This window comes from Gouania willdenowi, chromosome 21 (genome assembly GCF_900634775.1).
Source record: "Gouania willdenowi chromosome 21, fGouWil2.1, whole genome shotgun sequence".
NCBI classification, from domain to species: domain Eukaryota; kingdom Metazoa; phylum Chordata; class Actinopteri; order Blenniiformes; family Gobiesocidae; genus Gouania; species Gouania willdenowi.
Genome location: NC_041064.1, coordinates 428,824 through 442,888, shown reverse-complemented (window position 1 = coordinate 442,888; position 14,065 = coordinate 428,824). Strand labels below are relative to the sequence as shown.

The window sequence follows — 14,065 nt, the reverse complement described above, 5'->3', positions numbered from 1 at the left end:
GAACACACCCTTAGAAAGCCTTAAAGAGACAAGATGTCAGAAAGACAGAAGAAGAAAAGATGTTCTCCTTGTGTTGAACCACTAGGAAGTAATGACACGCTACAGGACTGACCGTGCAGGGATAATGTTTGTGGTTGACCTCCTCAGGGATGGAAATAGTAATGTAACATCCTCACACATCAACATCAGCTGCAGGACCAGGACCAGAGACCAGAAGGGTTCTCAGGAGGATGTTCCCTGGACTACGTTTAGTGTTCTTCTTTTACAACCACTGCTCCTCACAAGGACCTCAGGTTTCCTACAGCCTGCGAGCAGCAGCAGAACCATGAAGGTCCAAAGGTACAACTGATAGCCCAGCACAGCCAGAACACAAACAGCTGCTGGACCTGACCGTGGTCCAGACCATCACAACCATCAAGAAGACATTAAACAACTTGCACCAAGGTCCAACACCCGAGGACTAAAGACCATGCTGATCAAGGAGAAACAAGAAAGCAGGAAGACTTTGAAACCACCTGAGCTAACCTGGATAGCCGTGGGAACGAGACGTGGACTCCATGTGATCTGCAGAACCAGGAGCTTCACAGAAACCTTTAGTGTCAGAGGGGGTGTGGCTATGGTGAAGAATCTCACAACGCAGAACCAGGAGAACCCTCTGAGGGGTGGTCTCAATGTGATCTTTGACATTCACATGGTCTCCATCCTCCTGTTTTAACTCACAAACATCTACAGCACACCACGGTTCACAGGTCACCACAACAATAAGGTCTCTTCATGACCTTAATAGGTCCAGGTTCTGACAGGCGGTCCTGGACCAGCTCCAGGTTTCAGTTTAAAGGAAGACAGGAGGTCACATGACCCATGTCCAAGCACCGGGTCAGAAGGAGGTGATCCCGTCAGGGTCAGAGGTCGTTGTCTCTGTAGCTCCTCCCCCAACCAAAAACACTGCCATGCTGGATTTGGACTGGTTCATCCTGAAGGTCCCTGCTCGGTGAAGGTTAAAGTTCAAAACCTGATCAGTGGAGACAACCCAGGAGGCCGGACGCCATTTCTTCAGAGTGTACGGAGTCTTGACCCGACGTTTGATCTTCTCCGCTGAAGCACTGAGAGGAACATCTGTGAAAAAGAGCAGAGTTTGAACATCTGATACCTCCAGCACCAGGAGCTACGATAGGAGGAGAACATCTACCCAAGGCTAGACCAGGAGAGGACAGGTCCAAGGACCGGGGTCGCTCAGCTCTCCTGGGATTGGTCCGTCCTCGTGGTGTGAGGTCAGCTGACTGGGGCTCAGGTCCTGGACTCTGTGGACCAGCAGGATTTGAACCTTCTAATCCTGCAGCTAATTCTGGAGGGCTGAAGACCTGTGGACCTTCAGAACCTGAACCTGTGGACATTAAAGGTTGTTTTCATGATCAATCCAAGCCTGATCCTAGTCCATGAAGAGGATTTAAACCTTCACGTTCAGCACAAAACAAAAACTTTCACCAATGCTAACATGTAACAGCTAACACCGCCGCGAAAAACATGTAGCAGTTAACACCTAAATGTTAACATGTAGCAGCTAGCACCTCAATGCTAACATGCAGCAGTTAGCACCTCAATGCTAACATGTAGCAGCTAGCACCTCAATGCTAACATGTACCAGCTAGTACCTCAATGCTAACATGTAACAGCTAGCACATTAATGCTAACATGTAGCAGCTAGCACCTCAATGCTAACATGTAACAGCTAACACCGCCGCGAAAAACATGTAGCAGTTAACACCTAAATGTTAACATGTAGCAGCTAGCACCTCAATGCTAACATGCAGCAGTTAGCACCTCAATGCTAGCATGTAGCAGCTAGCACCTCAATGCTAGTACCTCAATGCTAACATGTAACAGCTAGCACATTAATGCTAACATGTAGCAGCTAGTACCTCAATGCTAACATGTAACAGCTAGTACCTCAATGCTAACATGTAGCAGCTAGCACCTCAATGCTAACATGTACCAGCTAGTACCTCAATGCTAACAAGTAACAGCTAGTACCTCAATGCAAACATGTAACAGCTAGCACCTCAATGCTAACATGTAGCAGCTAACACCTTAATGCTAACATGTAGCAGCTAGCATCAATGCTAACATGTAGCAGCTAGCAGGGACAATGGTCCTAGTGGAGCAGACAGTGTCTCCAATCCACACTGACACTCAGACAGGGTTCAGAACCAATAATAAATCCATGAGTGACAAATGAACAAAGTCAGTGATAAATGATTGTAGTGACAGTCGACCACTCTGTGGTAGAGGATGTGGGCGGGGCTAGAAGCGCTGCTACAGATAGCATCGTCTGACCCAACTTATCAACTGTTATGTAGAAAAACTATTTCAGACTAAAATCATCATCTTCATCAGTTGTTCTGTTTATTTCATGATATTTACAGATATTATAAATATTTTACACTGTTCAGTTTATATTTCTCTGGAATGTTCTGGACTAAGTCATGTTTTCATTTTAATACAAAAACACATTTGTTTAAGAAAATTTACTAAAAATCCAGAAAAGCATGAATATATTTTAATTAAATATAAGTTAGTGTTTTGTAAACAATGTAATCATAATATTATTTATTCATATTACACATTATGTTAAATAATAAACACTATTTAGTAGGGATGTAACGATTAATCGTAAGGCAGTTAAAAATCGATTCATAGGTATCACGGTTGATATCAATTTTCTGACAAATGTATCGCAGTACTTTTTTTTAACCAGCAGAGGGCGCTATCCGGAAGTGTAGGCGGCAGGCGGAGTCTGCTAATAGTTTCTTTCTGGCCGCCTTCTACTCTTAAACATGTTAATAAATGATTCATTACCCCTTTAGCACCGAAAGAATATCTGTAATATTACTTGAATATCTGTAAAAGTCACGTTTTTCTATTAGCTCTGTCTGCTAGCATAGCTTCTCTTCTTCACTGCAAGATATCTGCATGCCAACCGACCACTGTGTTACCAGCACCCTCTGCTGGTCCAAACAAATATGACGTAAATCAGTGTAATGACTTTTTTTTTTTTTTAAAGTCCAATTATTAAGGCACAAAATACATTTTCAGTTGCACTTTTAAAAGAAAAAGAACTATTATGTAGTTTTGCATTGTTTATTATAGAACCAGAATTTAAATTAATAGGCTTCATTTTCATTTGTATTATTCCTTTATTTATTTCATTCAAGATTTATTTTTAGTTAAATTGCATTGTTTTGAATAGTTTATCAAGGAATTCTTTTGACAATGAAAAATATAAGGAAAATAATACAGTATTTTCTAAATTTGTCTACAGTCCCATTTTGTAAATGAAAAAATCGTGAGAGAATCGTATCGTGAACCCAGTATCGTGAATCGAATCGTATCGGGAGTTGAGTGAATCGTTACATCCCTACTATTTAGTTGTTTAACATCGTGTGTGTGTGCGTGTGTGTGTGTGTGTGTTACCTGTGAACAGGTCTGAACACCTTCTAAAGCTCTCCCAGAACATCAGACCCAGGGCGTAGACGTCCACCTTCTTCAGAGCACGCCCCCAGTCCCTCAGGTTCACTGACCCCCCCAGGACCTCAGGAGACAGGTACCGGACTGACCTCACCTGGACACACACACTTAGTCCCCCATGCCCACTAACACTCTCGCACGCACACACAGACCTCGGCTATGGGCAGGGTGTGCTGGTCTCCATGGTAACAGGGTGTGTCCTTGAGGCTGATGGACAGGTTGAAGTCAGACAGGACACAGCTGAGGTCAGATCTCACCAGAATGTTCCTGCTGCTCACATCCCTGTGGGCCACGCCCACTTTGGACTCACCTGAAGACACCAGCAGGGTTACACACACACGCACACGCACACACACACACCTGGTGTGTGTAGCTCTGTATGGAGGAAGGACAGACCGAGGGTGACACCATGAGTCATTCGGCACATGGTCCACCAGTCCACTGAGTGGACGGACAGATACTGGGACAGACAGCCCTGACACACACACACACACACACACACACACACACACGCAGGACAGTGTCAAAGAGTGTGTGTGTGTGTGTGTGTGTGTGTGTGTGTCTCACATTTGAGTAGAACTCCATAACGATGATGAACTCTGGCTGCCCATCGGCCCCTATGCGTTGGCCGGCCCTGAGGAGGTGGACCAGGTTGTGGTGGGGGGGCAGCCGGCCGTAGAGGAACCGCTCCCTAAAGAATGTCTGACGGTTCTCTGAGTTAAACAGTTTAACAGCAACACAGCGCTCGTTCAACACGCCTCTAAAACACAGCGCCGTACGGCCTCGACAATCATCTACAGAGAGAGTAGGAGGGTTAGAGGGCACCCAGCGGGGGGGGTCTGGGCGTGGTTCGGTACCTCCTCCAGCTGAAGCTCTCCATCCGACGCCTCCATCCTGTCCTCAGAGCTCACACTCTTCCTCCCTGAACACAACCACAGCACAAACACTGGAGGTCAAGGACCAGCTGGAGAGCAGGAGAACAGTCCCATTAGCAGCAGCAGTAAAGTTTACACCAGAAAACATACAATAAACACTTTACTACGATGAAGAACAAAGATTTAAAACACACTTTACAAATGAAAGGAAATGAAGTTAATTTGAAAACAAAATCAGATCAAAGCATTCGTTCAACTTTAACCAAACAACATTTGTGTGAGTCATTAGTGTGTGTGAGTCATTAGTGTGTGTGAGTCATTAGTGTGTGTGGAGTCATTAGTGTGTGTGAGTAATTAGAATAGTGTGTGTGAGTCATTAGTGTGTGTGTGAGTCATTAGTGTGTGTGTTGTGTGTGTGTGTGAGTCATTAGTGTGTGTGAGTCATTAGTGTGTGTGTGTCAGAGTCATTAGTGTGTGTGTGTGAGAGTCATTAGTGTGGGTGATCATTAGTGGTGTGTGTGAGTCATTAGTGGTGTGTGTGTGAGTCATTAGTGTTGGTGAGTCATGTGTGTGTGAGATCATAGTGTGTGTGTGAGTCATTAGTGTGTGTGTGTCATTAGTGTGTGTGAGAGTCATTAGTGTGTGTGTGTCATTAGTGTGTGTGTGTGAGTCATTAGTGTGTGTGTGTGAGTCATTAGTGTGTGTGTGTGAGTCATTAGTGTGTGTGAGTCATTAGTGTGTGTGAGAGTCATTAGTGTGTGTGTGTGAGTCATTAGTGTGTGTGTGTCATTAGTGTGTGTGAGAGTCATTAGTGTGTGTGTGTATGTGTGTGTGTGTGAGTCATTAGTGTGTGTGAGTAAGTGTGTGTGTGTGAGTCATTAGTGTGTGGTTCATTAGTGTGTGTGTGAGTATTAGTGGGTGTGAGTCATTAGTGTGTGTAGTCATTAGTGTGTGTGTGTGTCAATAGTGGGTGTGAGTCATTAGTGTGTGTGAGTCATTAGTGTGTGTGTGGAGTCATTAGTGTGTGTGAGTAACTTAGTGTGTGGTGAGTCATTAGTGTGTGTGAGTCATTAGTGTTGTGTGTGAGTCATAGTGTGTGTGAGTCTTAGTGTGTGGTGTGAGTCATTAGTTGTGTGGGGCTAATAGTGTGTGTGAGTCATTAGTGTGTGTGTGAGTCATTGTTGTGTTGAGTCATTAGTGTGTGTGTGAGTCATTAGTGTGTGTGTGATCATAGTGTGTGTGTGGTGTGTGTGTGTGGGTGTGTGTATGTGTGTGTGTGAGTCATTAGTGTGTGTGAGTCATTAGTGTGTGTGTGTGAGTCATTAGTGTGTGTGAGTCATTAGTGTGTGTGTGAGTCAATAGTGTGTGTGAGTCATTAGTGTGTGTGTGAGTCATTAGTGTGTGTGTGTGTGTGTGTGTGTGTGTGAGTCATTAGTGTGTGTGTGAGTCATTAGTGTGTGTGAGTCATTAGTGTGTGTGAGTCATTAGTGTGTGTGTGTGAGTCAATAGTGTGTGTGAGTCATTAGTGTGTGTGAGTCATTAGTGTGTGTGAGTCATTAGTGTGTGTGAGTCATTAGTGTGTGTGTCATTAGTGTGTGTGTGTGTCAATAGTGTGTGTGAGTCATTAGTGTGTGTGTGAGTCAATAGTGTGTGTGAGTCATTAGTGTGTGTGTGAGTCATTAGTGTGTGTGTGTGTCAATAGTGTGTGTGAGTCATTAGTGTGTGTGTGAGTCATTAGTGTGTGTGAGTCATTAGTGTGTGTGAGTCATTAGTGTGTGTGTGTGTCAATAGTGTGTGTGAGTCATTAGTGTGTGTGTGAGTCATTAGTGTGTGTGTGTGAGTCATTAGTGTGTGTAAGTCATTAGTGTGTGTGAGTCATTAGTGTGTGTGTGTCAATAGTGTGTGTGAGTCATTAGTGTGTGTGTGTGAGTCATTAGTGTGTGTGAGTCATTAGTGTGTGTGAGTCATTAGTGTGTGTGTGTGAGTCATTAGTGTGTGTGAGTCATTAGTGTGTGTGTGTGTCAATAGTGTGTGTGAGTCATTAGTGTGTGTGTGTCAGAGTCATTAGTGTGTGTGTGTGAGAGTCATTAGTGTGTGTGAGTCATTAGTGTGTGTGTGTGAGTCATTAGTGTGTGTGTGTGAGTCATTAGTGTGTGTGTGTGAGTCATTAGTGTGTGTGAGTGAGTCATTAGTGTGTGTGAGAGTCATTAGTGTGTGTGAGAGTCATTAGTGTGTGTGTGTCATTAGTGTGTGTGAGAGTCATTAGTGTGTGTGTGTCATTAGTGTGTGTGTGTGAGTCATTAGTGTGTGTGTGAGTCATTAGTGTGTGTGAGTCATTAGTGTGTGAGTCATTAGTGTGTGTGAGAGTCATTAGTGTGTGTGTGAGTCATTAGTGTGTGTGTGTCATTAGTGTGTGTGAGAGTCATTAGTGTGTGTGTGTCATTAGTGTGTGTGTGTGTGAGTCATTAGTGTGTGTGTGTGTGAGTCATTAGTGTGTGTGTGTGAGTCATTAGTGTGTGTGTGTGTGTCATTAGTGTGTGTGTGTGAGTCATTAGTGTGTGTGTGTGTCAATAGTGTGTGTGAGTCATTAGTGTGTGTGTGTGAGTCATTAGTGTGTGTGTGTGAGTCATTAGTGTGTGTGTGTGTCAATAGTGTGTGTGAGTCATTAGTGTGTGTGTGAGTCAATAGTGTGTGTGAGTCATTAGTGTGTGTGTGTGAGTCATTAGTGTGTGTGAGTCATTAGTGTGTGTGTGTGTGTGTCAATAGTGTGTGTGAGTCATTAGTGTGTGTGTGTGTGTGTCAATAGTGTGTGTGAGTCATTAGTGTGTGTGAGTCATTAGTGTGTGTGTGTGTCAATAGTGTGTGTGAGTCATTAGTGTGTGTGTGAGTCAATAGTGTGTGTGAGTCATTAGTGTGTGTGTGTGAGTCATTAGTGTGTGTGTGAGTCATTAGTGTGTGTGTGTGTGTGTCAATAGTGTGTGTGAGTCATTAGTGTGTGTGTGTGAGTCATTAGTGTGTGTGTGAGTCATTAGTGTGTGTGAGTCATTAGTGTGTGTGTGTGTGAGTCATTAGTGTGTGTGAGTCATTAGTGTGTGTGTGAGTCAATAGTGTGTGTGAGTCATTAGTGTGTGTGTGAGTCATTAGTGTGTGTGTGTGTCAATAGTGTGTGTGAGTCATTAGTGTGTGTGTGTGAGTCATTAGTGTGTGTGTGAGTCATTAGTGTGTGTGAGTCATTAGTGTGTGTGAGTCATTAGTGTGTGTGTGAGTCAATAGTGTGTGTGAGTCATTAGTGTGTGTGAGTCATTAGTGTGTGTGTGAGTCAATAGTGTGTGTGAGTCATTAGTGTGTGTGAGTCATTAGTGTGTGTGTGTCAATAGTGTGTGTGAGTCATTAGTGTGTGTGTGAGTCAATAGTGTGTGTGAGTCATTAGTGTGTGTGTGAGTCATTAGTGTGTGTGTGTGTCAATAGTGTGTGTGAGTCATTAGTGTGTGTGAGTCATTAGTGTGTGTGTGTGAGTCATTAGTGTGTGTGAGTCATTAGTGTGTGTGTGAGTCATTAGTGTGTGTGTGTGTCAATAGTGTGTGTGAGTCATTAGTGTGTGTGTGAGTCATTAGTGTGTGTGTGTGAGTCATTAGTGTGTGTAAGTCATTAGTGTGTGTGAGTCATTAGTGTGTGTGAGTCATTAGTGTGTGTGTGAGTCAATTAGTGTGTGTGAAGTCATAGTGTGTGTGAGTCATTAGTGTGTGTGTGAGTCATTAGTGTGTGTGAGTCATTAGTGTGTGTGTGTGTCAATAGTGTGTGTGAGTCATTAGTGTGTGTGAGTCATTAGTGTGTGTGAGTCATTAGTGTGTGTGTGAGTCATTAGTGTGTGTGTGAGTCATTAGTGTGTGTGAGTCATTAGTGTGTGTGAGTCATTAGTGTGTGTATGTCATTAGTGTGTGTGTGATTCATTAGTGTGTGTGAGTCATTAGTGTGTGTGAGACATTAGTGTGTGTGTGAGTCAATAGTGTGTGTGTGAGTCATTAGTGTGTGTGTGAGTCATTAGTGTGTGTGTGAGTCATTAGTGTGTGTGTGTCAATAGTGTGTGTGAGTCATTAGTGTGTGTGTGTGAGTCATTAGTGTGTGTGTGAGTCATTAGTGTGTGTGTGAGTCATTAGTGTGTGTGAGTCATTAGTGTGTGTGTGAGTCAATAGTGTGTGTGTGAGTCATTAGTGTGTGTGTGAGTCATTAGTGTGTGTGAGTCATTAGTGTGTGTGTGAGTCAATAGTGTGTGTGTGAGTCATTAGTGTGTGTGTGAGTCAATAGTGTGTGTGTGAGTCATTAGTGTGTGTGTGAGTCATTAGTGTGTGTGAGTCATTAGTGTGTGTGAGCCATTAGTGTGTGTGTGAGTCATTAGTGTGTGTGAGTCATAAGTGTGTGTGAGTCATTAGTGTGTGTGTGAGTCATTAGTGTGTGTGTTTGAGTCATTAGTGTGTGTGAGTCATTAGTGTGTGTGTGTGAGTCATTAGTGTGTGTGAGTCATTAGTGTGTGTGTGTGTCAATAGTGTGTGTGAGTCATTAGTGTGTGTGTGTGAGTCATTAGTGTGTGTGTGAGTCATTAGTGTGTGTGAGTCATTAGTGTGTGTGAGTCATTAGTGTGTGTGTGAGTCAATAGTGTGTGTGTGAGTCATTAGTGTGTGTGAGTCATTATTGTGTGTGTGAGTCATTAGTGTGTGTGAGTCATTAGTGTGTGTGAGTCACTAGTGTGTGTGAGTCATTAGTGTGTGTGAGTCATTAGTGTGTGTGTTTGAGTCATTAGTGTGTGTGAGTCATTAGTGTGTGTGTGTGAGTCATTAGTGTGTGTGAGTCATTAGTGTGTGTGAGTCATTAGTGTGTGTGTGTCATTAGTGTGTGTGTGTCAATAGTGTGTGTGAGTCATTAGTGTGTGTGTGTGAGTCATTATTGTGTGTGTGTGAGTCATTAGTGTGTGTGAGTCATTAGTGTGTGTGAGTCACTAGTGTGTGTGAGTCATTAGTGTGTGTGTATGAGTCATTAGTGTGTGTGAGTCATTAGTGTGTGTGAGTCATTAGTGTGTGTGTGAGATTCATTAGTGTGTGTGAGTCATTAGTGTGTGTGTGTCATTAGTGTATGTGAGTCATTAGTGTGTGTGTGTCATTAGTGTGTGTGAGTCATTAGTGTGTGTGAGAGTCATTAGTGTGTGTGTGAGAGAGTCATTAGTGTGTGTGAGAGTCATTAGTGTGTGTGAGTCATTAGTGTGTGTGTGTCATTAGTGTGTGTGAGTCATTAGTGTGTGTAAGTCATTAGTGTGTGTGAGTCATTAGTATGTGAGAGTCATTAGTGTGTGTGAGTCATTAGTGTATGTGAGTCATTAGTGTGTGTGAGTCATTAGTGTGTGTGAGTCATTAGTGTGTGTGTGTCATTGGTGTGTGTGTGTCATTGGTGTGTGTGTGTGAGTCATTAGTGTGTGTGAGTCATTAGTGTGTGTGAGTCATTAGTGTATGTGAGTCATTAGTGTGTGTGAGTCATTAGTGTGTGTAAGTCATTAGTGTGTGAGAGTCATTAGTGCGTGTGAGTCATTAGTGTGTGTGAGTCATTAGTGTGTGTGAGTCATTAGTGTGTGTGAGTCATTAGTGTGTGTGTGTCATTGGTGTGTGTGTGTGAGTCATTAGTGTGTGTGAGTCATTAGTGTGTGTGAGTCATTAGTGTGTGTGTGTCATTAGTGTGTGAGAGTCATTAGTGTGTGTAAGTCATTAGTGTGTGTGAGTCATTAGTGTGTGTGAGTCATTAGTGTGTGTGAGTCATTAGTGTGTGTAAGTCATTAGTGTGTGAGAGTCATTAGTGTGTGTGAGTCATTAGTGTGTGTGAGTCATTAGTGTGTGTGAGTCATTAGTGTGTGTGTGTCATTGGTGTGTGTGTGTGAGTCATTAGTGTGTGTGAGTCATTAGTGTATGTGAGTCATTAGTGTGTGTGAGTCATTAGTGTATGTGAGTCATTAGTGTGTGTGAGTCATTGGTGTGTGTGTGTGAGTCATTAGTGTGTGTGAGTCATTAGTGTGTGTGAGTCATTAGTGTGTGTGAGTCATTAGTGTATGTGAGTCATTAGTGTGTGTGAGTCATTAGTGTGTGTAAGTCATTAGTGTGTGAGAGTCATTAGTGTGTGTGAGTCATTAGTGTGTGTGAGTCATTAGTGTGTGTGAGTCATTAGTGTGTGTGAGTCATTAGTGTGTGTGTGTCATTGGTGTGTGTGTGTGAGTCATTAGTGTGTGTGAGTCATTAGTGTGTGTGAGTCATTAGTGTGTGTGTGTCATTAGTGTGTGAGAGTCATTAGTGTGTGTGAGTCATTAGTGTGTGTGAGTCATTAGTGTGTGAGAGTCATTAGTGTGTGAGAGTCATTAGTGTGTGTGAGTCATTAGTGTGTGTGAGTCATTAGTGTGTGTGTGTCATTGGTGTGTGTGTGTGAGTCATTAGTGTGTGTGTGTCATTGGTGTGTGTGTGTGTGAGTCATTTGTGTGTGAGTCATTAGTGTGTGTGTGTCATTGGTGTGTGTGTGTGTGAGTCATTAGTGTGTGTGAGTCATTAGTGTGTGAGTCATTAGTGTGTGTGAGTCATTAGTGTGTGTGTGTGAGTCATTACTGTGTGTGTGAGTCATTAGTGTGTGTGAGTCATTAGTGTGTGTGTGAGTCATTAGTGTGTGTGTGTGAGTCATTAGTGTGTGTGAGTCATTAGTGTGTGTGAGTCATTAGTGTGTGTGTGTGAGTCATTAGTGTGTGTGTGTGAGTCATTAGTGTGTGTGAGTCATTAGTGTGTGTGAGTCATTAGTGTGTGTGTGAGTCATTAGTGTGTGTGAGTCATTAGTGTGTGTGAGTCATTAGTGTGTGTGTGAGTCATTAGTGTGTGTGTGTGTGTACTTTTCATAAGGCGGTATCCCAGAAACAGTACTACGATGAGGATGGCCGCTATAGCAACGGTCGCTAAGGCAACAAGCACCGCCTCCTCTGACGTCAGCTGATGTACTGTAAACACACACACACACAACTGCATGTTAATGTGTGTGTGGAGGATCAGGAAGTCCAGATCCTGGGCTCTGATTGGCTGCTCACCTGTCGTGCTGGCGTCCCTGTTGGATGCTCTGATTGGTTGGGGGGCGGGGCTCTCCGTGGTGTAGTTGGCGTTGCAGAGGTCTCGGTCACAGCAGCAGAAATGATAGTGTGCGTTCATCAGAGAAGTGTGTGTGTGCAGGATGCAGTGTTCGCTCACACACTCCTGATGGTTCCCAACATGGGTCCAGCACCCTGTGAGTCAATACTTTGGGATTAGCAAACAGGAACAACATACAGTTTAAACTAATACACACTGATAAACATGTGACTCAGCACACAGGCTGTTAGCATCAATGCTAACGTGCTAACATGCACGTTTCAAAGAGCTTCACCTTGGTTGAGCAGACGAAATTCACCATCCAACGTTTTTTCCCACAATCCATAGCAACGAAATCCTCGGCCACAGCGAACTGTGACGTTCTCCTGGAGCGACGTAGGCTCCGCCCCCTGCAGGACATCGCTAAGCACGCACAGTCGACTCCCAGAGAGGAAACCTGACAACACAACACAGTGTTTATTACAGTTTTTTACCATTGAATAAATACTAAAATCTCAAGTGTTGCCCAATTATCAAAACCTTACACTCAAGGAGCAAAACTTGGCCCCAGATGTGCACCACTGTAAGCACAATGAGTCCGTTCACACTTTGTGCAAAACAATACACACCGTGATTTGAAACACTAACACACACGTCTATGCATTAGACACAGAAGTATATCAAGATGTCACTTCCTTTCAATTCCAAAGCACTGACTGTCAAATGACCACCTATGAGCCAGTTGATTGAACACTGCCATCAGGTGGTCAAACACAACATTACTTCATTGTAGACACACCATCAGGTTTAAGCACTAGAACAAATGCAGCAGGTGAGTTCACCGAGCTTAACCAAAATGGAAGGAGGAGGAAGAGGAAGAGTGAGGATGAGAGGGGGAATTGGAGAAGGAGGAGAAGAAGGAGGCAGAGGCCGTGGCCGAGGAAGAGGAAGAGGAAGAGGAAGAGGAAGAGGAAGAGGAAGAGGAAGACCTCAAGCAGGAGTAGGTGAAGCTCAAAGGAGAAGAGGTCCAACTCTTGTGGACCATGTTGTGAACCATGGATTGACGCTGAGGGAGGCTGGACTGAGTCACCGTGACATCTGTCATAAGGACATTCAGACTGGAGAACAGGTAAAAACATGACCTGTTTACAGCTTCTTACTGTATGCACCCCATATCAGCACTTTTGATACCACTTCCTGTGACATTTTACAGTAGGTTACATGTATTTTGTTCTACATAGGATTGAGGGTCGAGTACAACGAGGAGGAAGGGCTCCCATCTTCACACCACTGCAGGAGAGCGAGATTGTGAATATGGTTTTGGCAAATAATGCCATCAGGCTTCGTGAAATCCAGGCCAATATTATTGACGACCAAATGATCTTTAATAATGTGAATCAGGTCTCTGTCCACCATAGCTCGTATCCTGAAGGTACATCAGGTACAAATGAAACAGTTGTACCGAGAGGAACTCAGAGAGGGTCAAACATGAGTATGTGGAGGTATGTATTGTTCACTCTGATGTTACATACTGCACACATAACCTTTTTTACATGTAAATGTACTGTACACTAAATCTATGCTGAACTACACACTGTATTTTAGAGAGTTTTACAAATGGATGCTGAGGCCATTCAGCATGAGTTCATCTACAGAGACGAGGTGGGTTCAACCTCTCAAAGGTCAGAAGGAGGGGAAGAAATGGAATTGGCCAGAGGGCAATTATTAGTGTCCCGGGGCAACGTGGGGGTAACATCACCCAGAATGGGGTCCTCCACCACCATGCCAACATGGGTCTGTATAAAACACCTCACATCCTTACATTTTTGGACAGAGTATACAAGCTCACAATCATAAATAACATGCAGATCCAATACATGTTTCATTCCACCCTCTGCTCTGGTTCAGAACTGGTTTACGCAGCACCCACATTTCACCATATTCTCCATTTCTTAACCCCAATTGAAGAATTCTTCTCGGCATGGCGGGGTGGAAGGTTTACGACCTGCACCCCCTGGCTCGGGTAGCCCTCATTCAGGCCATGGAGGAGGCCTGTGACCAGATTGAGGCCACAGCCATACAGGGGTGGATACGGCATCACGGCCATTCTCGCCTGTGATGTGGATGAAATTCTCTGGTCAGATCCAGCTAGGAGAAGATACCAACAGTAGCAGTTTATGTGCTGTTTTCTTTTTTTGTACAGGATAAAATGTTATGTTCATGAAAACTGGGAAATGTTTTCTTTTTTCTCCATGTTGGCTTGAGTATATGGAATAAAATAAATAATATTTGTCAACAGCATTAGTCTGGTGTCCTGTGTGGTGTCTACAGTAATGTATACATGTGTTCACTGTGTGTATTGTTTTACAAAAAGTGTGAGCAGACATTGTGTTGACAGTTGTGCAAATTCACTGTGTGCTTCACCCATACTACTCTATGCACTTAGAAGCAGAATCAGCCCAAAGTGTAACTGGTGCAAACAGAGTGAAGTCATATGCAACGTGTGTGTTTCATTTGGTAAAAAAATAT

At 43.5% G+C, this 14,065-nt stretch overlaps 1 protein-coding gene across 1 annotated transcript in view; it reads right to left on the bottom strand.

Annotated features, from left to right (window-relative positions):
• Window positions 1-363: 363 nt before the first annotated feature.
• The window catches only part of LOC114455041 (bone morphogenetic protein receptor type-2-like), a 16,304-nt gene continuing 2,602 nt past the window's right edge, over window positions 364-14,065 (bottom strand). Inside the window, exons 3-12 of the mRNA XM_028436045.1 lie at window positions 11,832-11,993; window positions 11,500-11,691; window positions 11,308-11,412; window positions 4,351-4,447; window positions 4,093-4,285; window positions 3,922-4,000; window positions 3,678-3,835; window positions 3,472-3,619; window positions 1,190-1,384; window positions 364-1,116 (exon numbers count right to left, since the gene is read on the bottom strand). Coding sequence (XP_028291846.1) covers window positions 878-1,116; window positions 1,190-1,384; window positions 3,472-3,619; window positions 3,678-3,835; window positions 3,922-4,000; window positions 4,093-4,285; window positions 4,351-4,447; window positions 11,308-11,412; window positions 11,500-11,691; window positions 11,832-11,993 — 1,568 coding nt within the window. The 3' untranslated portion in view covers window positions 364-877. The remainder of the gene's footprint in view (window positions 1,117-1,189; window positions 1,385-3,471; window positions 3,620-3,677; window positions 3,836-3,921; window positions 4,001-4,092; window positions 4,286-4,350; window positions 4,448-11,307; window positions 11,413-11,499; window positions 11,692-11,831; window positions 11,994-14,065) is intronic.